The 15386-nt window shown below is 47.9% G+C and overlaps 1 protein-coding gene across 1 annotated transcript; it reads right to left on the bottom strand.

Moving 5' to 3' along the window:
• Window positions 1-805: 805 nt before the first annotated feature.
• On the bottom strand, window positions 806-14688 carry LOC306971837 (uncharacterized protein). The gene is made up of 10 exons (XM_079568254.1): window positions 14579-14688; window positions 13288-13559; window positions 12822-12969; window positions 11697-11799; window positions 10856-10999; window positions 8241-8341; window positions 8029-8179; window positions 7273-7412; window positions 4644-4850; window positions 806-906 (listed from the first exon to the last, which is right to left on the bottom strand). The coding sequence occupies exons 1-10, from the start codon at window positions 14629-14631 to the stop codon at window positions 819-821; spliced, it is 1407 nt and encodes a 468-aa protein (XP_079424380.1). The 5' UTR covers window positions 14632-14688; the 3' UTR covers window positions 806-818.
• Window positions 14689-15386: the final 698 nt, after the last annotated feature.

The following is a 15386-nucleotide window of genomic DNA, read 5'->3' on the forward strand; positions in this document are numbered from 1 at the left end:
ATACAAGCCCGGTGAGACCAGAGTGATTGTGGAATCAGTCAGTCAGGAAAATCAAAACAATCATGTGCAATCAGATTCGTTCATTTGCGTCAGGTGTTGTTCACGAGCAGCGTCACTCACGGGACGTGGAACTCAAACACAACTCACTTCTCTCTACTCTCGCTTTCGTCGTGTTAGTGACGCTTTTCCGGCGACGTTTTTTTGTTGCTCTATTGTTGCTTTCTCCATCGCTTTTTTTCCTTTGCTTTTTGATGCTATTTTGTCGTGTTTTCTTCACATTTTTGTCGCGTTTTTGTCCCTTTTTCCCCTCTTTGGTCTTATTCCTGCTCTTTCAAAACCTGTTTTCACAACTTTTTTTGCTTTTTCATCCCTTTTTTCATGTTTTTGTCGCTTGTTTATTGTGTTTTTGTCGCTCATTTGTTGATTGTTGCGTTTTCATCCTCGTTTACGTCCCTGTTTTGACGCTCTGTGGGTAAAACCAAACTGGAGAAAACGGCTCAGTTCAGGGGGGGTTAAAGGAATAGTTCACTGTTTTTCCACACTGAGATATGTTCTTACCTGAGCTTAGACCAGTTGCTGCTGTCACGCAAAAAGACCAAAGATGTTGTTAGCATTTGGCCTCTCCCAATGTATTCCTATAGCTCCAAAGACCAGACAGGTACGTATCAACTCGTCTAAGCTGAGGTAAGAGCATATCTCAGTATGGAGAAACAGTGAACTATTCCTTTAAGCGATTAAAAGAAGAGCCAGGGAATGGACAAACCATTTGCATCAAACTTTGTTTTTATTTATTCATTCTGTAGCCTTGTCCTCACAGCTCAGTCGGAGGTGAGTTCAGGATCGGCCGGAGCGCAGACAGAGAATCCCGGGGCACAAGAGGCGAGCGGCTTAAACCGAGGGGCACTTCTGCAGACAAACAGGTATGTCAACCATCACTGGACAAACTACTTGGTTTTTTTTTCAAGGGAAGACAATGCAGGCAAAACTCAATTTTTTCAGTTTTCAGGTTTTGGGCCAAATTGGCCTCTGAACATACAAGCTTTCACCCGGAAACAGAAAATATGCCTAATCCTCACAACAACATGTTTAAATATTGCGCTGATTCAATGTTCCCCCATAGACTTGTATGGGAGAATGCAATTTCAAGGGCCTTTTTCTCAAAACACATTTTTCTGTCATTGTGGCGACACTATGTCCACGTCAGTCGGACCTAAAGACTTCACATTTTCCAGCCTTGGACTGAACAATATTTGGTAGATTTTTTCTGAAGGATTTTTTATTATTTAATCCCTTAAGCCCCATTTATTGAGTTTTGAATGTCAAAAAATAAGACGAAAATTACGTTTTTTGCAAAATGTTCCACTAATTAACAGATTATTTGAAAACTAAACAAGACATCCAAAATCCCCTCTGAAAACGTCTTGGTAAGTCATTCATCAATATAATGAAACCATCCATCCATCCATCCATTTTCTTCCGCTTTATCCGGGGCCGGGTCGCGGGGGCAGCAGTCTCAGCAGAGATGCCCAAACTTCCCGATCCACACACACCTCCTCCAGCTGTTCTGGGGGGACCCCGAGGCGACACCAGGCCAGCTCGGAGACATAGTCCCACCACCGTGTGCTGGGTCTTCCACGAGGCCTTGTCCCACTTGGACATGCCTGGAAAACCTCCCGCGGGAGGCGACCAGGAGGCATCCGAAACAGATGCCCGAGCCACCTCAGCTGCTCCTTTCGACGTGAAGGAGCAGCGACTCTACTCCGAGCTCCTCCCGGGTAACTGAGCTCCTCACCCGATCTCGAAGGGTGCGCCCAGCCACCCTGCGAAGGAAACTCATTTCGGCCGCTTGTATTCGCGATCTTGTCCTTTCGGTCATTACCCAAATCTCATGACCATAGGTGAGGGCGGGAACGTAGATCGATCGGTAAATCGAGAGCTTTGCCCCGACTCAGCTCCCTCTTCACCACGACAGACCGATACAGCGACCGCATCACTGCTGACGCCGCACCGATCCGTCTATCGATCTCACGCTCCATCCGTCCCTCACTCGTGAACAAGACCCGAGATACTTGAACCCCTCCACTTGAGGCAAGGACTCCCCACCGACCTGAAGAGGGGAAGCCACCTTTTTCCGGTGGAGAACCATGGCCTCGGATTTGGAGGTGCTGATCCTCATCCCGGCCGCTACACACTCGGCTGCAAACCGCCCCAGTGCGTGCTGAAGGTCCTGGTTCGTTGAAGCCATCAGAACAACATCATCCGCCATAAATTTGAATGTAGCTCTATCCATTATTCAGATTTCGACGCCGAAAAGATGGGACATTTGGGGCATTTTTAGGCATAAAACACCTTGTTCTTATATGAAAAGATAAAATGACAGAAAACTTGCAATGTATTTTTTCTCACATTCATGCCAGTGATCTACAGCAAAAGTTTCAAATTGATATCTGTGAATATACATTTTTTCCCTATTTACCTGCAGTGTCTCGCCCAGATACCACTGGTCAAGCTTTCCTCCGATAAAAGTAAAAGTTGCAGATGCAGGGCGACGGAAGTATTCAAAGTCGAAAGTCCAAATCCGTTGAAATAAGTGTTTGGGAAAATAACTATCTGTGCGGTAACACAACAGAGACAAACCTTCTTCCTTGTTGTGAGTCAGTGGCTTTGAGAGTACATCTGCACAGCGCCACCTACTGTTCATACAGTGAGCAATATAAGGCATGAACAAAACACATATAGAAATGTAGTGGAGGAAAAGTAAGAAGTTCTCGACACAAATACTACTCAAGTTAAGTACAGATCTTCAAAAAACAATACTGGAGTAAATGTATGTTGTCACTGATCACTTCTGACTTTAATATTGGCTGTTTCCCAATTCCAAATGTGCAAACTTCATACTTTACTTTTCCCAAAGCCTAGCCCATTTCCAGTGCCTCTGAACTCACGTCCTTCCAGTCCAAGGCTTTGGTCCCGCCTTTTCTCCAAAAAGAAGTGTTAGCAGGACACACTTTAAGGGGTAATGGAAGTGATATCACAAAATTAAAAGGAACATAATTATGTTTCTTCCCGGGGGGATTTTTACCGACTAAAATAGGACTCGAAAATAAATGAAAAGTGGTTAAGATGATTAAACCTAATGCCTGAAATCCCCAGATGTTTTTATTGGCTAATAAATAACAAACCCTTTTTTGCATGTTAATAGTGTGTTGGCGACAGACAGAGTTTCCCTGCTCAGACTGTGTGTTCGGCGTCAGAGCAAAAAACATGTGTTTTCCTGTGATTCAGCAGATCCTTAACATGGCGGGGGCATTCTTGATCTCAGCTTCAGAACATTTTTCTATCGTTTGACTCACACAACCATAAGGCTATATCCACACGAAGACAAAACGCTTATGTTTTCAGAAACTTTCTTTATAAGCCTGAAGCAGCTCAGTAAATGTGCGTCCACATGGGTCGACTCAGGTCTGTGAAAACGGCGCAGTTCATCTTCCAGGCCTGTGTGAGGCGCTGTGACGCTAACACAGATGATAGAACAAGATGTAGAGGCGCATGTGCAGTAAACTTTTGTGGAATGTAAACAGTGAAAATGAAACTGATTCAAGGATTTAGGATCTACAGAAGAGACGAGGAGGAGAGTTTATTCTTCAGACGTAAAAACCTGTCAGTGACTTTTACTTTCAGTCCAAAAACACAGACTGACTCGTGTTTTTCTACTTGTCACCTGTGGCTTGTGGACTGCAGTGGAGCAAAGAGGAGCGGAGTCAAACCATCATAGATCCATGAGTCAAACTCATTATAGGGTCAGTAGATTATGGATCACAGACTCTGGAGCTGTGATGTCATAGTTTTAGTAAAAGTTGCGGAGACGACGTAACAACGGCGCCACGTAAACAGCGTTTTGAGATCTTTCCACTCTGGGACCTAGTTTGGAAAATGTTCGTTTACAGACCCCCAAAACACCGGGCTCGTATGGACGATACACTGGATTGATAAAATATCTTTGCGTTTGGTCCTCAGCTTGACTTCGTGTGGACAGGGCCTAGTCTCATCTACTCTCCTGTAAGGGTGGGCACCTGCCGGTATGTCTTGAAATGTAAGTCCTGGGTTGTTTGTTCTCCTATTCGTTGACTTGTTGGTGCAAATGAACATTGGCCATTTTACACAAATCAATCGACTAATCATCAGATTTTAGCGACGAACATTTTCCCTTTTCCCTTTCTCCGTTTAAATGAACGGGCTTCGCGCTCGACCGGAAGTGTCAACGGAAGTGCTGAGACAAAACAAAAACAGGCGAAAGTGGGCGGGGCAGAAAAAGGTGAATAGGAAACAGCACTTGGTGATGCGGACGCCTGACCACACACACATCAGACCAAGGCCAGGCCAGGTACCCAGGCCAAACAGCCTAGAGGAGTGTGAACTCGATGACATCACAAGAAGAATTACGAGGCTGCATCAGCTGATCATTGTGAGGAAATGAGTGATGTGATAATGGATCAAAGCTGAATCAACAGGTTGCTTAGGAACACAGTAAGTTCTCATCCGGGGAACAAGACTTTGGGCGCCCAAAGTCTTGTTCCCCGACGATGTCTCACATTGAGAAACGGCCAATGAAATATTACACAGCTTTCGATAAGAGGACTCACCTGCGAGTGGAGAAAGGGGCGGAGGAGGGGGCGGAAAAGGCCATGGAGGAGGGGGCAGAGAAGGGCGTGGAAGAGGTGGTGGAGGAGGGTGCGGAGGCGGGCCGATCCCAGGAGGGGCGGGGCCAGGCGGAGGTGTCGCTGCGTCTCAGACACGTGAGGAGGAACAGCGGGTCCGTCAGAGGCTCCAGGCTGCGCTCCGCCTCCTCCCTGTGACACAAACAAGCTTTATTTACGTTATTTACCAAAGTCAAGTCCCGCCGTCCACACGCGCGTCCCAGCCGGAGCTGCAGTCGCATTTTCTGTCTTTAATGGACTCAATGAAACACGGAAATACGTGTGACAAGTGTGAACGGCAAGAAGTTGGGACGTTCACACTTGTTTGAGTCTTGCTGCACACACAAAGTGACCTAATACATAGTTCAGAAATGAGGAATTGAACGGTCCCCACTAACGCAGGGTTTGAATCGATTGACACAATAAGGTTGTGTTTTGAGCACAAACTATTTTTTATTTAAATCGACAATAACTTTGGAATTAAATGAGATTGAAACTTTTTGTACCGTGTGCTAGTTCATCCCGCAAGCCCCGGGGAGCAAAGTTACAGCGTGGCTAAAAACTAGTAAAATAGCTCCCCTTTCAAAACGGCTTTGGCGCATGTTTCCTTCCAAACAAAGACTTTGGCTGTATCCGAATGTCCGCACTATTCCCTATATAGTGACTATATAGTGCTCACGCCATTTTGTAGGGGTGTCCGAATGTCCAGAGAGAAAAAAGTAGTCCACTCGAAATTTCCCACAATGCATCTCGAAAAGTAGTGAGCATCGATGGTCACTAAACGGGCCAATATAGACCACAATGCATTGCGAGAGTGGGAGAAGAGCCTGACAGAGGCAGGTCTTTGAACTAAACAACACGACTGAAGTAAATCAGCTGTTTCAGTCGTGTGTTTGTGTTTGTCATGAATAAACGACCAAAATATAAACGGTTACGGTGAAAAGATGCTAACGTTAGCTGCTTACCTTTAGCTTGCGCTGTTAAATGACCGATAGCTTCATGCTAATGTTAGCTGCTTACCTTTAGCTGGATCTGTTAAATGACCGACAGCTTCCTCTCGAATAATCCAAGCCATTCATGTAAAATCCATGTGAAATAAAGTGTATCTGTCTCGTATTTATCCATAAATATTCCACTGTCTTATGAGTCTGGTTGGTCTTTATCGTAGAAATACTTTATTCCCGGAGTTTCGCGAACTTTTAGCAGATGTAGTCACTCAATCTGCTGGCGCTTCGGACACCGGCCTGTGACCTACTTTCGGCGTCTCTGAGCTCACGCTGGGGTGACTTTTTTTTTTCTTTCTTTCTTTTTGGTGATGATAGTAACGTCTGTAAAAGTGCCAAAACAATTGTTCTGTTTCATAAAATAAACGTTTGTAACAATAAATAAATTCCGCTGAAAAAAAAACAAAAAACATATCTGCAGCCGCAGCGCGCGTGACGTCACGCAGCGCGGAGAAAGTAGTGGCTTGTGTCCGAATCGCCGACAGAATCAATGACTATATAGTCGACTATATAGTGCGGGCCTATGTAGTGAATGAGGGGTTAGGGCAGTGGTTCTCAACCTTTTGGAGCCGCGACCCCCATTATAACAGGTAAAGGGGTTCGTGACCCCCCGCCAGGGTCACACCGTGAGAAATATGAACATTAACCGACATATTGGATTTTCAATGAGCCGTGCTGAAAGACACATTTCTGCTCTCTGGAACAGACAATAAAGTTCTATTCTATTCTATTCTATTCTATTCTATTCTATTCTATTCTATATTTCTTATAAAACAAAGATAAAAAAACTAATGGCTGAAATAAAATTCATCAAACTATGAACAAATAATGACACTCTGGTAAAATAGCAACACATGCTACAATAAAACAATAGATTATATGTTAATGAAAATATGTATATTTTATCTAAATGATCTGGCGACCCCCCAAATTTGTCTCACGACCCTCTTGGGGGTCTCGACCCCCAGGTTGAGAACCACTGGGTTAGGGGATAGTGTGGACATTCGGATACAGCCTTAGTGCTTTACTTCCAAAAAACGTGCCATGAACAGCTTCAGTCTGACTCTAGAGGGCAGCCATGTTGTTTACTTTCAAACGCCAACCTGAATCGATCTGACTGATGTTTGACTGAAGCCCTTCATGTTCAGAGAAAATGTTGGCATATATTGGTGACTCCCTCCAGAAATAGGGCTGGGTATCGATTCGGATTCCACAAATCGATTCGATTCTCTTCACAAGGGCCCGATTCGATTCACCGTTCACTTTGCTTGATATCCTTAACTGAATCGAAAATCAATCAGAGGAGCGAGGCACCAATAAATGCCAATATTTTCTCTGAACATGAAGAACTTCAGTCAAACATCAGTCAGATCGATTCCAAACCTAACGTGAACCAGTTCAAAGTCGCTCTGAGCCGGATTGAACCAAATTTAGTGGGAAGCAACATTTCAACAACTGCAGTTAGAATCTCAGACACTTCTAATCTCTTTGGATCATGTGTCTGACTTGACGTTTTGGATGTCTTTGCAGCCCTCTCTATGGTCCACTCTATCGCAGTCCCGCGGCGGTACCTGACGCGGTCCTCCGAGGCCTTCGCTCCCTGGAACTGTCTGACCGAGTAAAGAGCCAGCTCGGAGTGGGAGATTCCACACGCCTCCGCCCCGAACATCTCCGACAGCTTCTGCAGCAGAGAAGGAGGGCTCCCGGGGTCCTGCGGGCGAGACGGTCACAGACAAAGACCAGGAGACTGTTCAAATAACTGTTGGTTCCATTGAATAAGAGGCTGATGTGGAAAAAACTCCTCTGTACCAACTTCCATCAGGCTCAGTCCAGACGGATAATAGTGTCATATCCACCCTGCAACTGATAGTTTCTCGCTCTGAATGTCGGAAAAACTCGCAGTGGGATCCGTATACTGGTGCATTTAGTGCGCACAGTTGGATGAATGATAAAATGAAGAAAACCAGATGAATAAGTGGACAAAAATCATGGAATAATGGGTGTGGTCAATGGTAAATTGTAGTCCACACACTTCCACGTGAGCCCCCGCATCAGCAGCACAGACGTCTCCTACACTGTTTGCAAAGAAAACTTTCAGGAAAACAAGCTTCAACTTCAGCACCATTTTTCTGAAGGTCAAAAAGCTTTCTCGGTCTTTGCCGTCTTGTTAAAAAAGAAAGAAAAGCTCCAGCTATTTGATTGACAACATGAACATTGCAGTGGCCCGTTTATTGTGAGCTCTCACCGTTCAGTTGATCATTGTGAACATGTCTCTTTTTTAAAACCCACTTAAGTTTGTTTGGGTGTGGAGAACCCTGAGGCAGTACCTGTATGAGCTGCTGCAGGCCCTCCGTGGCTCTCTGCAGGTGGGATTCAGCCTGTCTCTTGTCTCTCAGCTCTCTCCTCAGCTCCTGCTGCAGAGCCTGGAGCTGACAGCGCTGCCGCCGCTCCTTCTCCAGCAGAGCACGCCACTCGCACCTGGGAACGCCACCGTCACACAGACCTCAGATAAACAGGGTTAAGAGAAGCGTGTTCTGACCAGAGGGTGTTGGTGACTTCCATGGATGACTCCTCCTCCTCCCTCAGAGACCAAAACCTCTGCGTCTGAGCGGCCATCTGTCTGGACGTCTGCGCCATCACCTGGAATGAGACGGACAGAGGGCAACGCGTCATACAGGGGAACACTATGACAGGAGCACTGACCTCTGACAGGAGCACTGACCTGTGACAGGAGCACTGACCTCTGACAGGAGCACTGACCTCTGACAGGAGCACTGACCTGTGACAGGAGCACTGACCTGTGACAGGAGCACTGACCTGTGACAGGAGCACTGACCTGTGACAGGAGCACTGACCTGTGACAGGAGCACTGACCTCTGACAGGAGCACTGACCTCTGACAGGAGCACTGACCTGTGACAGGAGCACTGACCTCTGACAGGAGCACTGACCTGTGACAGGAGCACTGACCCTTGACAGGAGCACTGACCTCTGACAGGAGCACTGACCTCTGACAGGAGCACTGACCTGTGACAGGAGCACTGACCTCTGACAGGAGCACTGACCTCTGACAGGAGCACTGACCTGTGACAGGAGCACTGACCTCTGACAGGAGCACTGACCTGTGACAGGAGCACTGACCCTTGACAGGAGCACTGACCTGTGACAGGAGCACTGACCTGTGACAGGAGCACTGACCTGTGACAGGAGCACTGACCTGTGACAGGAGCACTGACCTCTGACAGGAGCACTGACCTGTGACAGGAGCACTGACCTCTGACAGGAGCACTGACCTCTGACAGGAGCACTGACCTCTGACAGGAGCACTGACCCTTGACAGGAGCACTGACCTGTGACAGGAGCACTGACCTGTGACAGGAGTACTGACCTGTGACAGGAGTACTGACCCTTGACAGGAGCACTGACCTCTGACAGGAGTACTGACCTCTGACAGGAGCACTGACCTCTGACAGGAGCACTGACCTCTGACAGGAGCACTGACCTCTGACAGGAGCACTGACCTCTGACAGGAGCACTGACCTGTGACAGGAGCACTGACCTCTGACAGGAGCACTGACCTCTGACAGGAGCACTGACCTCTGACAGGAACACTGACCTGTGACAGGAGCACTGACCTGTGACAGGAGCACTGACCTCTGACAGGAGCACTGACCTGTGACAGGAGCACTGACCTCTGACAGGAGCACTGACCTCTGACAGGAGCACTGACCCTTGACAGGAGCACTGACCTGTGACAGGAGCACTGACCTCTGTCAGGAGCACTGACCTGTGACAGGAGCACTGACCTCTGACAGGAGCACTGACCTGTGACAGGAGCACTGACCTGTGACAGGAGCACTGACCTCTGACAGGAGCACTGACCCTTGACAGGAGCACTGACCTGTGACAGGAGCACTGACCTGTGACAGGAGCACTGACCTCTGACAGGAGCACTGACCTGTGACAGGAGCACTGACCTGTGACAGGAGCACTGACCTGTGACAGGAGCACTGACCTGTGACAGGAGCACTGACCTCTGACAGGAGCACTGACCTGTGACAGGAGCACTGACCTCTGACAGGAGCACTGACCTCTGACAGGAGCACTGACCTCTGACAGGAGCACTGACCCTTGACAGGAGCACTGACCTGTGACAGGAGCACTGACCTGTGACAGGAGTACTGACCTGTGACAGGAGTACTGACCCTTGACAGGAGCACTGACCTCTGACAGGAGTACTGACCTCTGACAGGAGTACTGACCTCTGACAGGAGCACTGACCTGTGACAGGAGCACTGACCTCTGACAGGAGCACTGACCTCTGACAGGAGCACTGACCTGTGACAGGAGCACTGACCTCTGACAGGAGCACTGACCTGTGACAGGAGCACTGACCTCTGACAGGAGCACTGACCTCTGACAGGAGCACTGACCCTTGACAGGAGCACTGACCTGTGACAGGAGCACTGACCTCTGTCAGGAGCACTGACCTGTGACAGGAGCACTGACCTCTGACAGGAGCACTGACCTGTGACAGGAGCACTGACCTGTGACAGGAGCACTGACCTCTGACAGGAGCACTGACCCTTGACAGGAGCACTGACCTGTGACAGGAGCACTGACCTGTGACAGGAGCACTGACCTCTGACAGGAGCACTGACCCTTGACAGGAGCACTGACCTGTGACAGGAGCACTGACCTGTGACAGGAGCACTGACCTGTGACAGGAGCACTGACCCTTGACAGGAGCACTGACCTGTGACAGGAGCACTGACCTGTGACAGGAGCACTGACCTCTGACAGGAGCACTGACCTGTGACAGGAGCACTGACCTGTGACAGGAGCACTGACCTCTGACAGGAGCACTGACCTCTGACAGGAGCACTGACCTCTGACAGGAGCACTGACCTGTGACAGGAGCACTGACCTGTGACAGGAGCACTGACCTCTGACAGGAGCACTGACCTCTGACAGGAGCACTGACCTCTGACAGGAGCACTGACCTGTGACAGGAGCACTGACCTGTGACAGGAGCACTGACCTGTGACAGGAGCACTGACCTCTGACAGGAGCACTGACCTGTGACAGGAGCACTGACCTCTGACAGGAGCACTGACCTGTGACAGGAGCACTGACCTCTGACAGGAGCACTGACCTCTGACAGGCGCTGGTTGTCCTGGCTGAGCTGTCTGTGTCGGTCTCTCCTCAGCTCCAGGCCTTGGTCATTGTCCTCCTTGTAGGTTTTCATCAGAGTTATTTGTTCCCACAGCTCAGTCGTGTCTGCCAGGACGTCCACCACCTCAGAGTGAACACAAATTACTACTACTACTACTACTACTACTACTACTACTACTACTACTACTACTACTACTACTACTACTACTACTACTACTACTACTACTACTACTACTACTACTACTACTGCTGCTGCTGCTGCTGCTGCTGCTGCTGCTGCTGCTGCTGCTGCTGCTGCTGCTGCTGCTGCTGCTGCTGCTGCTGCTGCTGCTGCTGCTGCTGCTGCTGCTGCTGCTGCTGTTGATGCTACTGCTACTAGGACAGATTTATATCACAATAGAAAAGAGAAATATCATAATAATTAACTGACAAAATGAGGGGCAAATTATGTTAAACCAAAATGCTTAAAAAGAAAACACATGTTTGGCACCAACATGACATTTCTGTGGTTTTCAAAGTATCGGCGTGAGTTTCTCTGCCGTTGTGTCTCCTCACTGCTGTCGCTGCCACGGCAACCAAGAGCACGCGGTTACGCACACGCACAGAAGAAGACGGCGGTGGATGAGCTCGTAATGACATAAGGTGAGGATGAAAGGGATGCTAGCTTTAACCACTTTGGTCTCCGCCCTCATTCCAGTCAAAAATCAGCTGTAGTGGCCTGAACATTATACCTACAGTGGTATTACAGTTTACACATGTGTAACCGTGCACTGTATGATCTGGCCCAGCTCGAAGTAATAGTACCATCACTACTGCACTACCTCAGAGAAGCACTGGTCGTTCAGGGCAATCTCTTCTCTCCAAACAGACAACAGCTCCTCCTTCACCACCATCTCCACCGTCACCCTCCTGTCTGACACCATCCTGGAAAACAAAAAACACCCTCCTGTCTGACACCATCCTGGAAAACAAAAAACACCCCCCTGTCTGACACCATCCTGGAAAACAAAAAACACCCCCCTGTCTGACACCATCCTGGAAAACAAAAAACACCCTCCTGTCTGACACCATCCTGGAAAACAAAAAACACCCCCCTGTCTGACACCATCCTGGAAAACAAAAAACACCCTCCTGTCTGACACCATCCTGGAAAACAAAAAACACCCCCCTGTCTGACACCATCCTGGAAAACAAAAAACACCCCCCTGTCTGACACCATCCTGGAAAACAAAAAACACCCTCCTGTCTGACACCATCCTGGAAAACAAAAAACACCCCCCTGTCTGACACCATCCTGGAAAACAAAAAACACCCTCCTGTCTGACACCATCCTGGAAAACAAAAAACACCCTCCTGTCTGACACCATCCTGGAAAACAAAAAAACACCCCCCTGTCTGACACCATCCTGGAAAACAAAAAACACCCCCCTGTCTGACACCATCCTGGAAAACAAAAAACACCCTCCTGTCTGACACCATCCCGGAAAACAAAAAACACCCTCCTGTCTGACACCATCCTGGAAAACAAAAAACACCCCCCTGTCTGACACCATCCTGGTAAACAAAAAACACCCTCCTGTCTGACACCATCCTGGAAAACAAAAAAACACCCCCCTGTCTAACACCATCCTGGAAAACAAAAAACGCCCTCCTGTCTGACACCATCCTGGAAAACAAAAAACACCCTCTTGTCTGACACCATCCTGGAAAACAAAAAACGCCCTCCTGTCTGACACCATCCTGGAAAACAAAAAACGCCCCCCTGTCTGACACCATCCTGGAAAACAAAAAACACCCCCCTGTCTGACACCATCCTGGAAAACAAAAAAACACCCCCCTGTCTGACACCATCCTGGGAAACATTCCTGTATTGCATGTGGTTGCGTGTTGTTTGCGTGTTGTTTGCGTGTTGTTTGCGTGTTGTTTGCGTGTTGTTGCGTGTTTACTGGCTCAGCTGCGTGTCCTTTCGTTGCTCCTCCTCTTTCTGAGTCCGCTCCAGTCTGATCTTTTGTTTGTCGCTCTGTTGAAGAAGGTCTCGGTCCAAGTCTGAGATCTGAGCCAGCACCAGCGCCCTCTGCTGGGAGAAGTCCTCCTCTGCACCACACAACAGATCTGGTCACTGCTCCTCCTCTTCCCCCTCACTGCTCCTCCTCTCCTCCTCTTCCCCCTCACTGCTCCTCCTCTCCCCCCTCACTGCTCCTCCTCTCCCCCTCACTGCTTCTCCTCTTCCCCCTCACTGCTTCTCCTCTTCCCCCTCAATGCTTCTCCTCTCCCCCTCACTGCTCCTCCTCTCCCCCATTACTGCTCCTCCTCTTCCCCCGTCACTGCTCCTCCTCTCCCCCCTCACTGCTCCTCCTCTCCCCCCTCACTGCTCCTCCTCTGTCCCCTCACTGCTCCTCCTCTGTCCCTCACCTGTCCGTGTGATCCTCGCACTGATGTCCCGTATCCTCTCCTTCAGCTGCTCCTCTCTCCTCTCCTGCTCCTCCCGCCTGCTCCTCCTCTGCGTCTCGTCGGTCTCGCTCTGCGCCCGGATGAGCTCCAGAATCTCACCGATGCTCCTCTCGGTCTGGTCCAGGGCGAGGCGCAGAGGCTGTGGGTGCGATCGCTGCTCCCTCTGCAGCAGAACCATCTTCTCCCTCAGCTGCGCCTCCTCTCCGCTCAGCGCCTCCTCCCTGTGCTCCAGGCTGAAACACAAACAAGTCAGATGCCCTTATGGAAAGTAAATGCACTGACCTCTCTTACAAGCATGTTTTTTAATGAGGGAGTGACATAATAACATGATGTAAAGCTTGAAAAAGTCGATTTTGCATAATACCCCCCCTTTAAGGTCGTGCATGACGGCACTTCAGACCCGAAGTAACACCTTTTTGAGTGACAGTGCAGGATTTTAGAGGCAGTTGTGGTGAACAGGTCTGAGCTCATTCTACACATTAGGACATGGCTGGAACATGTAGGGGGAGGAAACTACTCAAAATGTTTAAGCTCCGTGTAGTCCCCCCCAAAACAACAACAACAACATAACACAGAGAGTGAAAACTGTGATGGTACAGACAGCATCTTTACAAATGCCATATATGGTCATATTTGAAGCACTCAAAGAAAAAAAATGAACTTTGTCCCATTTGTCCACTATTACTTGTCTTGAACAAAATGCTGAATTATGAATATTTTCCACTAAATAAAGAGATACAGAGACATGGAGATGAGCAAAGTGCTTCAACAGCCCATAAATAGGCTATTTAACAAACAGACAATGCTAACCAGGAAGCTTGCGACGCTAATGTTAGCTTCGTGCTACGTTAGCTAACGAGCAGCATTTTTTTCACTTCTACAATTTGCTGTGAAAATAAAAAAAACATCCATATGGGCCCGATTTCAGCATCACTCTATCTGTGTGTGGTAACTGTAGAGTTCGCAAGAAAACGGGAAAAATAAATAAAGTTAAATTGTGATTCCTATGAGAGGTTTTCTCCCCTTCACGGCACATAGTATAACGGGATACAGTACCTTCTAGCTAACGTTATTTGTCCTGTTCTAGCCCTGAAGTGAGTGTATAAACATGCTTAAGTTCATCAACATTCAGAGTTGTCAAAACCTACGCCAGTTATTGACTGTTAGCTTCTTGTTTTTTTGTTTTTTTACTTGTTTTTTTTTGTTGTTAAAATAAATAACAAAATAACGATCATTTCTTTTTTAATCTGACCTGTGTAGTTTCTCCTCCAGCTCCAAAACCTGCTCCAGAATCCGGGGGTTCATGTTTCAAGGTTCAAGGTTCAAGGTTCACAAACAGAAATCCACCAAAATCGGCGACTGTGGCCTCAAAACCTGTCGCTATGGCAACGGAGTAACGGGGAAATCCACCTCCGTTCATGGCCACCAGAGGGCAGCACAGAACCAGCAGTAAATCTGATGGAGCCTGTGGCAGGAGCTCCACTAAACGACTACTAAACATTTTGTCATGATTTTTTCCAGGACTTCCTTTTTGCCGTGTGAACTTTTTTAGCCTTTTTCCCTCTAAACCGGGCTGTTCTTGAGATTGTAAAAATAAAAAACATTAGTTCTCACTCACTGACTCTCAAAAAATGGCCAATACTTGAGTCAGATGTGGTGATAGTACTGCAAATACTGCAAATACTGGAACATAAGTGTGAGGGAGGGTGGGGTAAGATATTTATTTCCATGAAACAGTATAGATTAGAGCGTTTAAGTGTTTTTGCTGTTAGTTACAGTGGGCTTTTGGCTTGACCATGGAAAAACACTTTCAAAAACATATTTTTTTTTTCAGATGTTGATCATTTTGTCTCAGTGTAAAATAATACAAGTGTAATACTGGGGTGTGTTGCTCAGTGTTGCTGGAGCAGTGTGCGACGACAGTGCAGCTCCCGAGATGTGGAGCCAGGAAGATGACAGCTAGTGTACATGTTTTTGGTTAATGGGGAAACCAGAGAAAACCCTTCCAGACACAGGAAAAACACCACACACAAGCCTGTGGGCCAGAGAACTAACCACTG

Source organism: Gobius niger (genome assembly GCF_951799975.1).
Source record: "Gobius niger genome assembly, chromosome: 1".
In the NCBI taxonomy this organism is placed as follows: Eukaryota; Metazoa; Chordata; class Actinopteri; order Gobiiformes; family Gobiidae; genus Gobius; species Gobius niger.

Bases quoted from the DNA above. Each gene is read 5' to 3' on its own strand.
- LOC306971837 (XM_079568254.1), bottom strand. From the start codon at position 14,631: ATGAACCCCCGGATTCTGGAGCAGGTTTTGGAGCTGGAGGAGAAACTA. The intron at 7,413-8,028 runs GTACTGCCTCAG...TCTCGCCCGCAG, and splicing joins GCCTGCAGCAGCTCATACAG to GACCCCGGGAGCCCTCCTTC. The intron at 907-4,643 runs GTGAGTCCTCTT...GTTTGTCTGCAG, and splicing joins GCCCCTTTCTCCACTCGCAG to AAGTGCCCCTCGGTTTAAGC.